General features: G+C 36.7%; 1 protein-coding gene and 2 pseudogenes across 1 annotated transcript; all 3 read right to left on the reverse strand.

The window, feature by feature from the left end:
* Positions 1-1,899: 1,899 nt before the first annotated feature.
* LOC106408623 lies at positions 1,900-6,791 on the reverse strand (annotated as a pseudogene).
* A 953-nt stretch (positions 6,792-7,744) lies between these two features.
* Positions 7,745-9,237, reverse strand: LOC106411067 (probable esterase KAI2). Its single transcript, XM_048775257.1, has 2 exons — positions 8,706-9,237; positions 7,745-8,472 (listed from the first exon to the last, which is right to left on the reverse strand). Exons 1-2 carry the CDS (start codon positions 9,074-9,076, stop codon positions 8,028-8,030), a joined length of 816 nt encoding a protein of 271 aa, XP_048631214.1. The 5' UTR covers positions 9,077-9,237; the 3' UTR covers positions 7,745-8,027.
* A 4,170-nt stretch (positions 9,238-13,407) lies between these two features.
* On the reverse strand, positions 13,408-13,669 carry LOC106410161 (annotated as a pseudogene).
* Positions 13,670-13,673: the final 4 nt, after the last annotated feature.

A 13,673-nucleotide genomic window follows, 5' to 3' on the forward strand; every position in this document is an offset into this window, starting at 1 on the left:
AACCCTATCAAAGTTTTTGTATGTTTGTTTATTTTCAAATACATAGAGACATATATCACAAGCACGAATATTCTATGACTAAAACACAAGTTCTCTTGATGTGCTGGTTGTTGGATAATTCCAAACTTGTGAAAACTTAACATATTATTAGATGTTTAATATGTTAAGATAAACACAATAAGGAAACCTAGAAATAGGAAAATGAAGTTTCTATTTAGGTTAGGTTTGTGTTTTCTATATCCCACATATTAAAGGGAATTGTCTTTCATATAAATATAGGTCTAATGGAGAGGTGTTCCACATGATCTGAGAGAAACATATTGAGAGTTTTAGTTTTGAGTAGTTTCTAAAGCTAATAAGAAAAGTTGTTCTTATAACTCCTTGTGTTTCTAAGAGATCTGAATTGGTATCAGAGCCAGGTTGGGCCGTTACCATCATTAAAGAGCCTCATGTTGGAGACTCAATCTAAGCTTAAGGTGAAGCTTAGGTTTTGGCGACAGGAGGAGAGATCACGAAAGCAGATGGCCGACGTGATTATAGCTGCGCCACACATCAAAGACTTTGGATCCACATCCATCCATTGTCTGATGTTGTCATCGACAAACTACCAGGTTTGGTCGACGAGGAGGAAGGAGATGATCGTCGGAATGTCGTGTGTAACACACGAAGAAGGCGTGTGTGACACATGTCTCGCAGGGAAGCAAACGAGACACTCATTCCCGAGTGTAACACACGAAGAAGGCGTGTGTGACACATGTCTCGCAGGGAAGCAAACCAGAGACTCACTCCTGACTAAGCCATGGTTCGTACATCAAAGCCATTAAGATTATTGCTTGGAGATTTGAGTGGACAAACCGCACCACCAACGACAACAGATAATCATGAGGCATTCTATCGGTTCAAAAGATCTCACACCGATAGAGGAGGAGAGTTTGCCTCAGCTGTGTTCAACCTAGGTTGCACCGATAGAGGAGGAGAGGTTGTCTCAGCTATGTTCAATCTAGGATGCACCGATAGAGGAGGAGAGTTTGCCTCAGGCGAATTCAATATATTCTGTGAAGAGAATAGAGTTGAAGCTATGGCAGCCGATGTGGATTCTATCACAAGAAACAAGACGTGTGAGCTTGTGGATAGATCGGCTGGTGTTAAACATACGTGGGTATGTGACACAAAGATAGAAGAGTGTAACACGACTCACGTAGGAGTGTGTGACACAAAGATGGAAGCGTGTAACACAACGCACGTACCAATGGAGTCAAGGTTAAAGATCTTAAAGGCTGAAGACGAACCAGAGATAAATACATCAGATGTTGAGCAGAAGGCTGACATCCTTACCAGAGCTCACGTACGCAAGATGGCGGACGTGACCAAAGTTATCATCGTAGGGAGCTTCAACCACAAGACTCATCGCAACTTAAGTGAAGAGGTCAGGAGAAGGTTCTACAAGAACTGGGCCAATTCTAAGAAGAGGCGGTACGGAAGCGAGGAGAGCATCCGGTCTAACCTTGAGAAAGATGTGAATCCAATGAGTGGATTCGCACACCATGGTGTGGTGAAAGAAGATTACTTGAGAATTATGTTCAAGCAAATGAGGAGCGTAATTGGAGTTCAAGAAATTGATCTCCCTAATTCAAGTTGGAATTAAGGGGGTGAATGTTGGATAATTCCAAGCTTGTGAAAACTTAACATATTATTAGATGTTTAATATGTTAAGATAAACACAATAAGAAAACCTAGAAATAGGAAAAAGAAGTTTCTATTTAGATTAGGTTTGTGTTTTACATATCCCACATGTTAAAGAGAATTGTCTTTCATATAAATATAGGTCTAATGGAGAGGTGTTCCATATGATCTGAGAGAAACATATTGAGAGCTTTAGTTTTGAGTAGTTTCTAAAGCTAATAAGAAAAGTTGTTCTTATAACTCTTTGTGTTTTTAAGAGATTTGACTGGTAAGCTTTTCTTTCAACTCTTATGACAAATTGTGAGAGACAAGTTGACAAATTTTGTAACTCAATCATTGTAAGTGCTAAGCGCGGCCACAACCGACCCGGTTGTCGAAAAGGCCGAGGAAACTTCCGGGTGATCTCTCCACGAAGTGTTGATTTTCAGGGAAGGGTATAACCAAGATTTAACCGAACCAACAAAGAAACCCGGTTCAACATTAAGTAAAGCTTCCCATTCCATCTGTAGCCCTTTTGGGATACTCTCAGTGAACTCCATGTTAGCAGCTAGCAGAAGTCCTAGCAACACTATAAATCCCGTTACCGCTATCCCACGAGCTAACGGCATAAAATTGTACCTGCGTAATGTTTGCAAACTCATATAAGCCAACATGTTCTGAGTAATAGATATCCAACAAGTTATGAAGTCAGTGTCATTTACCAGTAATATGTCATTGCGTAAGATAAGCGTCTCTAACCTTGATGATGGTCTTTGCAAGATTCAAGGTTCTGCAGTAGCACCATATTAGATATCGATGATTCCATTTAATGAGACAAAACCTCATAACTGAATACACTTTCTATGTAATACTTTTACCTTTCATAATTTGGGAAATAGCGTACTACTTTAGCTTGTCCGAGTACCATCGGCGTATCAGAACCAAACCCAGAATTAAACTCCTCACTGCAAATAGCATTAAATGATCTCAACCACCCAAGTTCTAGTTAAACAGAGACTTGAAGATGCTGAGCATAGAAATGGAACATGTACCTTAGTTTGTTAACCCACACAACCGGGTCACAAGGCTCTGAAATTTGTCTCCATCTGACAGCAGACGAATAAACTTCTAGGATAGAGCGGCCAGATGATCGATCTTCTAGTGAGGCATATACAGTTGAGGTTTCACTGGAACTGCTAGTACTACAGCCAGCACCACCTCTGTTGTGGCTAAGCATGTTGATTCTCTCTTTCCTACGTGCTTTCTTCCCGTTGCCTTTTGCACCAGTACTCCTGAAAACCCACAGAAAATGAAAAGTCATTTACAGCACCTGAAAGCACTCATAGTCCTCGAATTAGTTGAGCCTATGTTTATTCCAAATTTCCAATTGGAATAAACTAATTAGAAAGAGAGCAGGCAAGTGAAAAAAAGAAACAGTCTGACATAGTAAAATATCGAGAGAGACATATAATCTTGAACATCTGATCTAGGTCGCCATCAATATCAAAGCAGGAAAACTCACTACTAGCTTTGGAAGCTGTGTACAATGCAATCTCTTTCTGTGGAATAAAAAGGGATAACATAAATATTTATAGTGAGGGACACGTTTAGCGCGGCTACAAATGAAGCATCCACCATTATTACGTGCAAAGAGGTTTTCATTGTTCAGCTCTAGTTATAGTTGAACAAAGAAGCAGAGCTATCAGATAAATAAGGCAATGCAATATTCTATCGTTACAGGTTGCTACAAACAAAAGTGTACCAAGAAAGTAATCTTGCAAATGCCATTTCAATATTCAGCTTTTAATCCAGGTAACCTCTGGGTTATCAACAAAGAAAACATCTCTAGGAACCTGATAAAATGCCAAGCATTGAAGAACAAATTTCTCCACTGCATCAAGTTCCACATCCACTGTAGCATCGTAGTCCTTCACCTGTGAGGATATACAATAATAAGACAGAGTCTCTCCTTCAATCAATGAAGCCATATCGTTGACCAACAAATATTTGATTATTTACCGCATCTCTATACTCTCCTACAGCATGATAGCAGGAACCTCGTAAATACAAGCACTCTATTGAGTTCTCAATGCTCAAGCCAATAGATAATTCTTGGATAGCCTTCCTGAAAAATAAAATCACCAAAAACAACCACAGGTGAATAATATCACTGCTTAAAGACCAGCCATGCACATATATCACAAGGTAATTATGACCACCAAACTTATCAGCTTCCTTTAGAACATCCATTTGCTAAAATGCAGATCTTTTACCACTACAAGCCCGGAGAAGAAAATCTTATAGGACATCATATTCTAGAGTAAGCATTGAGATATACATGAACATTTAAGGTAACATGCACATTAACGAAGACCTATTACCCTTTTAAACCAAACTTTCACTTTCCAGAAATCCTAGTCTACACTAATTGTACATACCTGTGTTCACCTAATCCATGGAACGCTAATCCACGCAAGTGATAGGCCTTCCAAACCCGGGTCAAGACAGGATAGTGCAACATTCGATAGTTCACCTCAAATTAGAGCTACCTGTTGTCGACTTGTAGAGCATGCTCAGTGCATTCCATAGCCTTGTGGTGGTCGGCCAACTCTTGATAGTGCTGCCAAGTAAAGCGAAGAAACAACATTAAGTACAGTGAATAAAAAAGTGTGAAGTGTATCATAGTCAATTGATTCAAGCAAATCAAGAAACTAGGATGCGCCAACTAGATTAAGGAGAAATAATTTCATTTTCAAATGGCATAACATAAATATCTTTCAGGAAAACCTTATTCGCCTCCAAAAGTTGAAATGTAAGTTCTCTTCATTTTTGGAAACTTAGACTAAAAAGCAATTGCCCAAAATCCTATTTGCATCACAGTTAAACTAAATAGATGAAAAAAAACTTAAAACGCATAATTCTAGACATACTTTACTATTTGCATCTTACCTGAGCGAGATGTAGCCATGCTTCAAGATAATTACTATCCAGCTGGATGGACTTGGAATGCGCCTCTTCGCTTTTGTATATTCACCAAGAGAAGTAAAAGCTAGTCCCTATCAACAAGTTTTGCTAATAGAAAATTTGCGGTCATGGTTACTTCGGAGACCAAGAATACCAACAGACGATATAATCTTACCAAATAACTATATGCGGACTTGTTATATTTCTCTTGCTTCAGACATGTAGCAGTGACGTCCTTAGATTTAAAATTAATAATACCTGAATGATTGAGAACGTCAGTAGTACATTAGTGGGTTTTCATCAAAGAAAACAGGTATTACCCATAAAATACAAGCATTAAACATGCTTAAAAACAGGCATCAATCATAGGCTTATCCAAATTATTGGATAATTACCAGAAAAACCTAATGATCATTTAATAAATGTGCAGCGGCGAACAGAGCCGCATATATAAGTCATAAATGTATTGTTTTAATGCTTTTAGCTGTGATTAAAGAACAGAAGCAGAGAAGACTTGGAACCACTAACCTCAGCAAATTCCCCAAGAGCAGCACGAGCCTGTCCTCTCCGCTTCCAGGCCTCACAAGCTGCTGGGTTAGATTCAATAGCCTGACCAATAGGAGCAGAATTAGTGAGCTTTTAACCCACTGTGGTAACAATTCTTGTCAAATACAAATACCTTAGTAAAATCAGTTATAGCATTTTCAAGCTCTCGTTGGAATGCATAAGCCGTCCCTCTTCCTATAAGCGCCTCAGGGTAAAGTCGGTTCTTCTCTCAGCACCTGACACACAGATAAACTAATGGTAAAAAATTGACCCATACATTTCTGCAAAAAAAAAAACCTCTAAAAAGAAGTTTAAAACAGAACAACTAAAAGCAAAAGACACTCCCCAGAGATAGAACTCACCAAAGAGGAGTACATGAAAAAATCACCTTATCAAAAATAGATATAGCTTTCATGTAGTGTCCTTCGTTCACCTGTTGAACGAAAAAAAGAGCCCAGTGATTAAGAGTTTTCGAAGCTATACGTCAACACCAGTAAGATACAATACAGTTTCTTATATATTTTTTTTTTGCTGTATTGCTATACCTGTGCAATTCCTCTAGAAATTCGAAAATCCACACTTATAGAATGGGTCTCTGATATTCTTGCTATGGTGCACTTCTTATTTATCTTGGTTCGACCGCTAACTCCACAACGTGCCTCATCTTTCAAGCTCAACTTGGTAATCGATCCTGGCTTACTACTTAACTTGTCTCCAATAATCGACAGATCCCCTAACCGAACAGAACTTTCAGATAAATTATCATGCAAATCAGAACCATTACAAGATTCATAAGAACCATTGATTTGGCTGCTAGATTTTACATTCTCTTTTTCCTTGTACGCTGATCCATTGCCTGAGCCCCAAGTACCACCAGAGTGCTTGCTTGCCTTGGATGCATCATTTGATAACTCGTGGGTATTTTCCATTGCTGCAAGCTCCTGATTCAGAGACTTCCATGCTTAGTACTTTGCACGCGTTATCATGCTTATCAATCTTCTCCTCAGGCTTCATCTAATTCAAGTATTTTTTATATCCTCGCTCCAAAACAAGAACAGATTCTTGTTTTCTCCCCAGAGCCAAAAGAGCACTTCCTAAACGTTAAAAAAAAAAAAAAACTGAGTATACCAATTCAAAGAGAAGAGAATCCACACCATTTGAATCTTCCTAGTTTTTCAAGAATCATACTCAATCCCAAAGTGATACTAGAGAGGAACCTATAGTCTAACGCACTAATCAAAAGCGTGTGTAGTGAACTAACCTTTGAGTAGATAAGCTGAAGTGCCTTGTCACAGTCCTTAATCTATTGCTCAAAATCAAAATTGAGCTAGAGTCAGAGATCAAATGATAACGATCGGGATTGAATTGAAGATTGCGAGACCAGCCATATGTCGAGAATTGAGCACTGCTTTGCAAGTAGCGAATCGAGAACTCCCTGCGACGTCGCCGTCGCCATTTTCGCGAGCCACCAGAGTGTCTCTATGGCCCTGGTCTTATCTTCTCTTCGTGGCCGTGGGAACGAAGGGGTAAAAACGAGAACTAAGAGCATCTCCATTTTTTTTTTTTTTTTTTTCATCACTCTATTTTTTTTGTTCATCATTCTACTCCATTTTTTCCTTTGTAAATTAGGATTAGAGATCATTTTGCAAGTAAATTATGGATTAGGATTGTATATGCTCTGACCCTACAGTAAACGGCAGACTTTTGACTGAGGGTGAAACGGGGAAGAAAGTAAAATAACGGAGGAGAGAGCATATGATGGTGGCACACGTGTGGAGTTTCCCGTTACGTGACTTTGTCCAACGTTTTATTACATGAATGGCCCAGCCCACTTACTATTGCCGTTATCAAATGGGCTAGCTCAGTGAACTATGGTAAACCAAAAAAAAAAAACGAATTAGATTGGACCAGATCTTTACGGTCCGGTTTTATATAACCTTTATTTTATTTTAAACTGGATAGGATATATATAACCTTTCTTCAAGATGAAGTATAAACTGTATAATGTTTTACAGCACTTGCATTATTTTGAAAGCATTTTTTTCAATCCTACAGTCATTAAGTATAAAGGTTGTAGGATTTTATCACAAAAGAAAAATATACAGTTATAACAACAAAAGTCACAAACTAAATTTCAAAGTACACTTACAATCTAACTAAAGTCTTGTTAGACAATATTAGCAGTGCGAAGAGATACTTTCGATATCCTGAAAAACACCATATATAGTCGGAGTAGTGGCAAGTTCATTGTAAATCCCCTAAATAGTGTAAATATTTACGGATGTTAGTGACTTAGGGGTAACATAAGAGGGTTGATTTTTTGTGCATTGGTTTTTAAACTACTTTTGATATGAATGGTTTGTTATTTTTTATATAAGAATATCTGAAATTTGATTCCAAGTCTGAGATAAATTATGTACCTAAGATCTGGAATTTATACTTTGAACAAAATAAAATCTCTAAATAATGCATGTTTTCATCAATTTATAGGTATCGAAACGTTGACATAAAATTTAAAAATTTGATAACTATCTTCGGAATTTCAACTTCTGTTCACAGTTCACACACATAATAGCTCAACAACGACACTTTAAATAATTCACCATGGATGGACCACCAATCACGAACATCGCTATTGCTACATTTATATGAGTGCAGAAAAGGTCGAGCAAAGCTGGATACAAGAGACCAAGACTTTTCGTGAAGCAAAGATAAGAAGAACAACAAACTGATCAAATACAGAATCCAAGACAAACGAAGCAGAACAAAACAACAACGAAACGATATAATAACTTACCCAGACATATCACATCATACATTTAATATCGCTAAACTTAATTAACACCATTTCATCATCAGAGAGCAATGTCGTTGCGGATGTGACGGAGGAGAACGGGAATAACAGAATCCGGCGAGCTAAGCTGAGGAAGATGACCATCTGAAGACATAACCTCGACCACGGATTCTGATCCGAGATTGTTGTGAAGATACTCGGATACGGCGACCGGTACGGCTAAATCCTTAACGCTTTGGACTATGTGACAAGGGACAGAGACAAAGGGTAAGATTTGTCTCATGTCGCTATGGAAAATGGTCTGAGCCAGGGAGAGTGCTATGTCCGGACGCATGTTGAAGAGCGTCCTGCTGAATTCTTGAACGGCTACTGAGTCTAAGTCGCCACCTACCGCTAGTGGAGCGAAACCTAAACACCACGCTTTGTAGTTGCTTCGCATCGCTTCGAAAAGCTGGTTTAGGTCTTCTTCCTCGAATCCACCTTGGTAATCAGCATCGTTCACGTATCTAAAACGCATCACAAGAATCACACCCAAAAATCATTTAAATTAACAAATAAAAACTGTAATATTTTAATGAATTTTTTGAGAAATAGGATAATTCCGACAAGCGAAGGAACATGGATATACTTTTGTCGACGTTATGTCCGAAACAGAGATGTAATAATAAAAAATATATATATATATATGTATATACATATATATATATATATATATATATATATATATATATATATATACCGTGGGGAAGCAGAAATCATGACGATTTTGGAGAAGAGGTCAGGTCGGTTAAGAGAAGCCAAGACACCAACCATGCCGGATAGAGAGTGACCAACAAAGATACAAGACTCGATTTGGAGATCTTCTAAAATTGCAATCAAATCAAAAGAGAAACCTTCGAGAGTCGAGTAACGATCGAAGTCGAAATATTCCGGATTGGTCGTACCGGCTCCCATGTTGTCGTAGAGCACGAGGCGGTAATCCTCGACCAGATGAGGGACCAGGTGTTTCCATACTGACTGGTCCGTACCGAACCCGTGACCTAATACGATCGTCCCTTGATTTCCTGAGCCAATCACCTTCACGTTGTGAGCTTCCTCTACTACACCCATCTCTCTCTCTCTCTCTAGACACAAGAAAATCTTCTCTACCTGCGTTTGTTACTTCTGTTTAGCACACTTTATAATATACGATGTTTATTTTTTATGCGTATTAAATCAGATGCATGTATACGTTGTTAATTTTTTGTTAAAAAATAATTTGTGCATATGCTAATTTATCAGGCGGTAGTATATGAAAATAATAATATCGATAATTAGTCAATTCTTAATTTTGGCATGTATAAAGGCTGCAATAAATATGTGACGTCTATAAGCCACATATTTTTATTTTCTACTCAACTAACTTAACATATAGATACAAAGAGCTTTATCCTTGGATAATCTGGTATATTTGGAAGGCTATGAATGATAAGCTATTCAGGGGTATCGACAGAGACCCACTAGAACTAGTCAAATATGCAGAGAGTGAATGTCAAGCTTGGTACAATGCAAAGGAAGCTATACATGTTCCTCTGCAGGCACAAACTGTTGAAGAACCACGAGCCTTAAGCTTGGGTGATATTTGTATTGTAGATGGTTCATGGACTCCACAGTTCAATTTAGTGGAGTGGGATGGGTTTGGAAAGATAGCATGGGAAAGATTCAGCTTATAGGGACATATAACTTAAGAAGGCGTGAGACAGCATTACACTCGGACACTACAAGAAAACAGCAGTATTCTGACAGACATTCCGACGGAAAATAAAATCCTCGGAATTTCCTCGGAATATACTGACGGAATTCCGAGAGGAAATATCAATCCGTCAGAATATTTTGAGAAAATTCCGAGGAAAAATGTGTTCCTCGGAAAAAACCGATGAATTCCGAGGAAATATTATAGGGATTTTACAAAAATCCGAGGAAATTCCGACGAACTAGTGATCGATCGATGCGTTTTTGGACATATACCCATCGATCGATCACATTGTTACGCTTTGGTCCATCTTAGTGATCGATCGATGTGTTTTTGGACATAAATCCATCGATCGATCCGTTATAAAAAAACATTCGAGATTTTGAAACCCCAAACACTAGTTTCTCAGAATTTCCTCGGAATATCCGAGGAAATTCCGAGGAACACTTGATATCCTCGATCGATCGATGGGATAATCTCATCGATCGATCACATTGTTACGCTTTGGTCCATCTTAGTGATCGATCGATGCGTTTTTGGACATATATCCATCGATCGATCCGTTTAAAAAAATTGACGTTTTGAAACCCCAAACACTAGTTCCTCGGAATTTCCTCGGAATATTTCGACGGAATTCCGAGGAAGAAAAGGGTTTCCTCGGAATTCTCTCGGAATATTCCGAGAAAATTCCGAGGGAGGAAATAGGGTTTTTAAACCGAAAAACACGTTTTGCGGTTTGAATAACACCTGTATAACCCTTATTAAGTGTCTTACGTTCATTATGAAGTCAAAACTTTGTTCCTTACCCTATAATAAACACTTTTCCGATTGTATGAACGAAATCCCCACAACATAAGAGAAACACTTATACACTTTAATGAACGGTAAAGGGAAATACTTACAATTCGTTTTAAAATTTGTTATTTCATGGTTTATGCTCATCTATACAAAGAATCTTCAATGGTATGCATTACAATTGTATAAGAAATGAAATACGGCAAAAAAAATTGATGTTTTGAAACCCCAAACACTAGTTCCTCGGTATTTCCTCGGTATTTCCTCGGAATATTTCGAGGAAATTCCGAGGGAGGAACAATAAATTAATAGAAATACACGCACAGGATATTATTTTTCCTTGAATTAATGAAAATATTCCGAGGAAATTCCGACGGATATTTAAGTGGCCGTCGGAATTTCCTCGGAATATTTTCATTTAACCGGGCAAACAAGCCGCCAAATATTTCGCGAAAATTGAAATTGAAAATACTGAGGGAATTCCGAAGGAAAATATCCGTCGGACCCAAGGTTTATAAACTCGAAACGCATCTTCTTCCCCATTTCTCTCTTCTCCTCTCCGGCGATCTCTCTCTCCTTCCGGTGTTCTCCACCTTCTCTCGCGACGATCTCTCCGGCGAATCCTTTCCATTCTCTTACAAATCATGTAAAACCCTATCCGACTCTCTTAGGTCCTAGTTGTTAGGTTTTTAAGTAGATTTGATGATTTTAGAAGGTTTTGATAGATTTTTGTTAGGGTGATTGGGTAGGATTGTGATTTGTTGTGTAATAGGTTTAGAATTGTGATTTGGTTGTGTTGAATTGATTTAGAACTTTTTATATAAATTGTTCATTATTTTTTATTTACAAAACGTTTTTTCTATATAAATTCGATTTTACAAAACGTTTTTGTATATAAATTCGATTTTTGGATTTATAAAAGATGATTTCATATTTATAAAAATATTTATATTTATTAAAACTAATTTTGTATTTATAAAACATTTTTTGATTTATAAACACTATTTTTTTTTTTTTTGTATTTATAAAAACTATTTTTAAATATACAAACCGTTCTTTGTATATAAATTCGTTTTTTGGATTTATAAAAGATGATTTCATATTTTGAAATTAATTTGTATTTATAAAATATTTTTTTGATTTATAAACACTATTTTATTATTTTTGTATTTATAAAAACAATTTTGTATTTATAAAAAGATGATTTCATATCTATAAAAATATTATATTTATAAAACTAATTTTGTATTTATAAAACATTTTTTGATTTATAAACACTATTTATTATTTTTTGTATTTATAAAAACTATTTTGTATTTATAAAAAGATGATTTCATATTTATTAAAAACTAATTTTGTATTTATAAAAACATTTTTTTTATTTATAAAAACTATTATTATTTTTTGTATTTTAAATATGTTTCTGTTTCAATTTTAATTTATATTTTCGAATTTCAATTTAAAAAAATAATTTATAATTTTTTTTTTAATTTTGGAAATATTCCGAGGATGTTTATCTCTCGGAATATTCCAACGACATCTTCCTCGGAATTTCCGAGGAATTTCCGACGAACTTGTGGTCCTCGGAAATTCCGAGGAAATAGGGTTTCCTCGGAATTCCGTCGGAAATTTCCGAGGGATTTTCGAGGAAAGATGAATTTCGAGAAGTTATTTCCGAGGACTTTTTCGTCGGTATGTCGTCGGAATAGCGTTATTCCGACGACATACCGACGATTTTTTCCCTCAGTATGCCGCGGTTTCTTTGTAGTGGGAACTGGAAGCGCTAAAATGGGCAATGAAGAGTATGATACAACATTCGACCTGCCAGAGATTTGAGACAGATTACAAGGACCTGGTTGCAATGATAACGGACCCACAAGCTTAGCCAAACTTTTCAACAGAACTGGAGGTCATTCAAACTCTTCGGTTGTGTTTTTCGGACTTTAAGATCAACTACTTTCCAGGGACGCAAAATGAGATTGCAGACTCGTTAGCTAGGAATGCACTTTTTTCATAGATATCTTTGTTTTACCGGTTGTTCTATTCCGCTCTAGTTACCCAGACCACCTTGAAGCTTGAGTAATAAAAGGGTTTGTTGCCAGAAAAAAAAAAACATATAGATATAAAGATCTTTGTTAACTTACTTTGGGAGTACCAAATCATTTGGTTATAAGAAGAAGTTTAAGTACCAGGTCAATCTCATAAACACATTTAATAAACATTATGCAAATCGTGTGATGATATTTTGACACGTTGGAACGTTAATTAGCACCACACACACACCTAGAATACTACTCAGGAGCCAGGTGAATATAAAACTACAGTAAAATAACCATTTAAAATCAACATATATATATGAATTGTTTATTATACCAAATAATAATTAGGTAAGAATCAGAAAACCGCATGGGGTTCGTGTTACGTGGAAGGCCAAGGTGAGCATGCGACCACGTAATCAAATGGACTTCCTCATGTTTGCATGTGTTGATACTGTGAGAGAATACTGCCCCATCTACAGGTGTAGTTGGCTCTAGACCTCAGCTACTACGTTTCATAAGACAGTTTTTACTGTGGAAAAATATAAATAAATAAAAGTTATTAATTTTTTTTTGAAACACAATAAAAGTTGCTCCCTCTGTTTTAGATAGAAATTTAGAATATTTTATTCGTTTCATAAATATAATTTTTTTGTTTTCAATGTAACTTTTAAATTATTTACAATTTTTGTCCACATTAACTAAACAATTAATATTAAAATAATAAAAAAAATTATTGAAAATGGGTTACTTTTGAAATTCTAGATTTATTCTTAAAATGTAAAACTTCTATTTTCATGAACGAGGGAGAATTAAAAAAACACCCAATCCAAAAAAAGAAAGCAAACTAAAAATACATGAAGCAAAAGAGTGAGAGACTTTTTCAGACAGCTTTAGGTTGAATCTGTTCGAAGTCAAAAACCTCAAACAGGAGCCTCCGAACATCAGGTTTGCCGTAGATAGTCTAAGCTAGGGTGTGAATGGCTGTTGACCAGCGGTTGTTGCTGGGTTCTAAGTCTCCGGTATGCTCATTCCGATCTGAACATCCTCCGAGTAGATTATAAAGTTGTGATGACGTTTCTCCCTGAGATACCTACCGCAGAACTGTTCATTAACGAATGGTGCGCCAGGTGCTTCATTAACA

Source organism: Brassica napus, unplaced genomic scaffold (genome assembly GCF_020379485.1).
Source record: "Brassica napus cultivar Da-Ae unplaced genomic scaffold, Da-Ae ScsIHWf_77;HRSCAF=142, whole genome shotgun sequence".
In the NCBI taxonomy this organism is placed as follows: Eukaryota; Viridiplantae; Streptophyta; class Magnoliopsida; order Brassicales; family Brassicaceae; genus Brassica; species Brassica napus.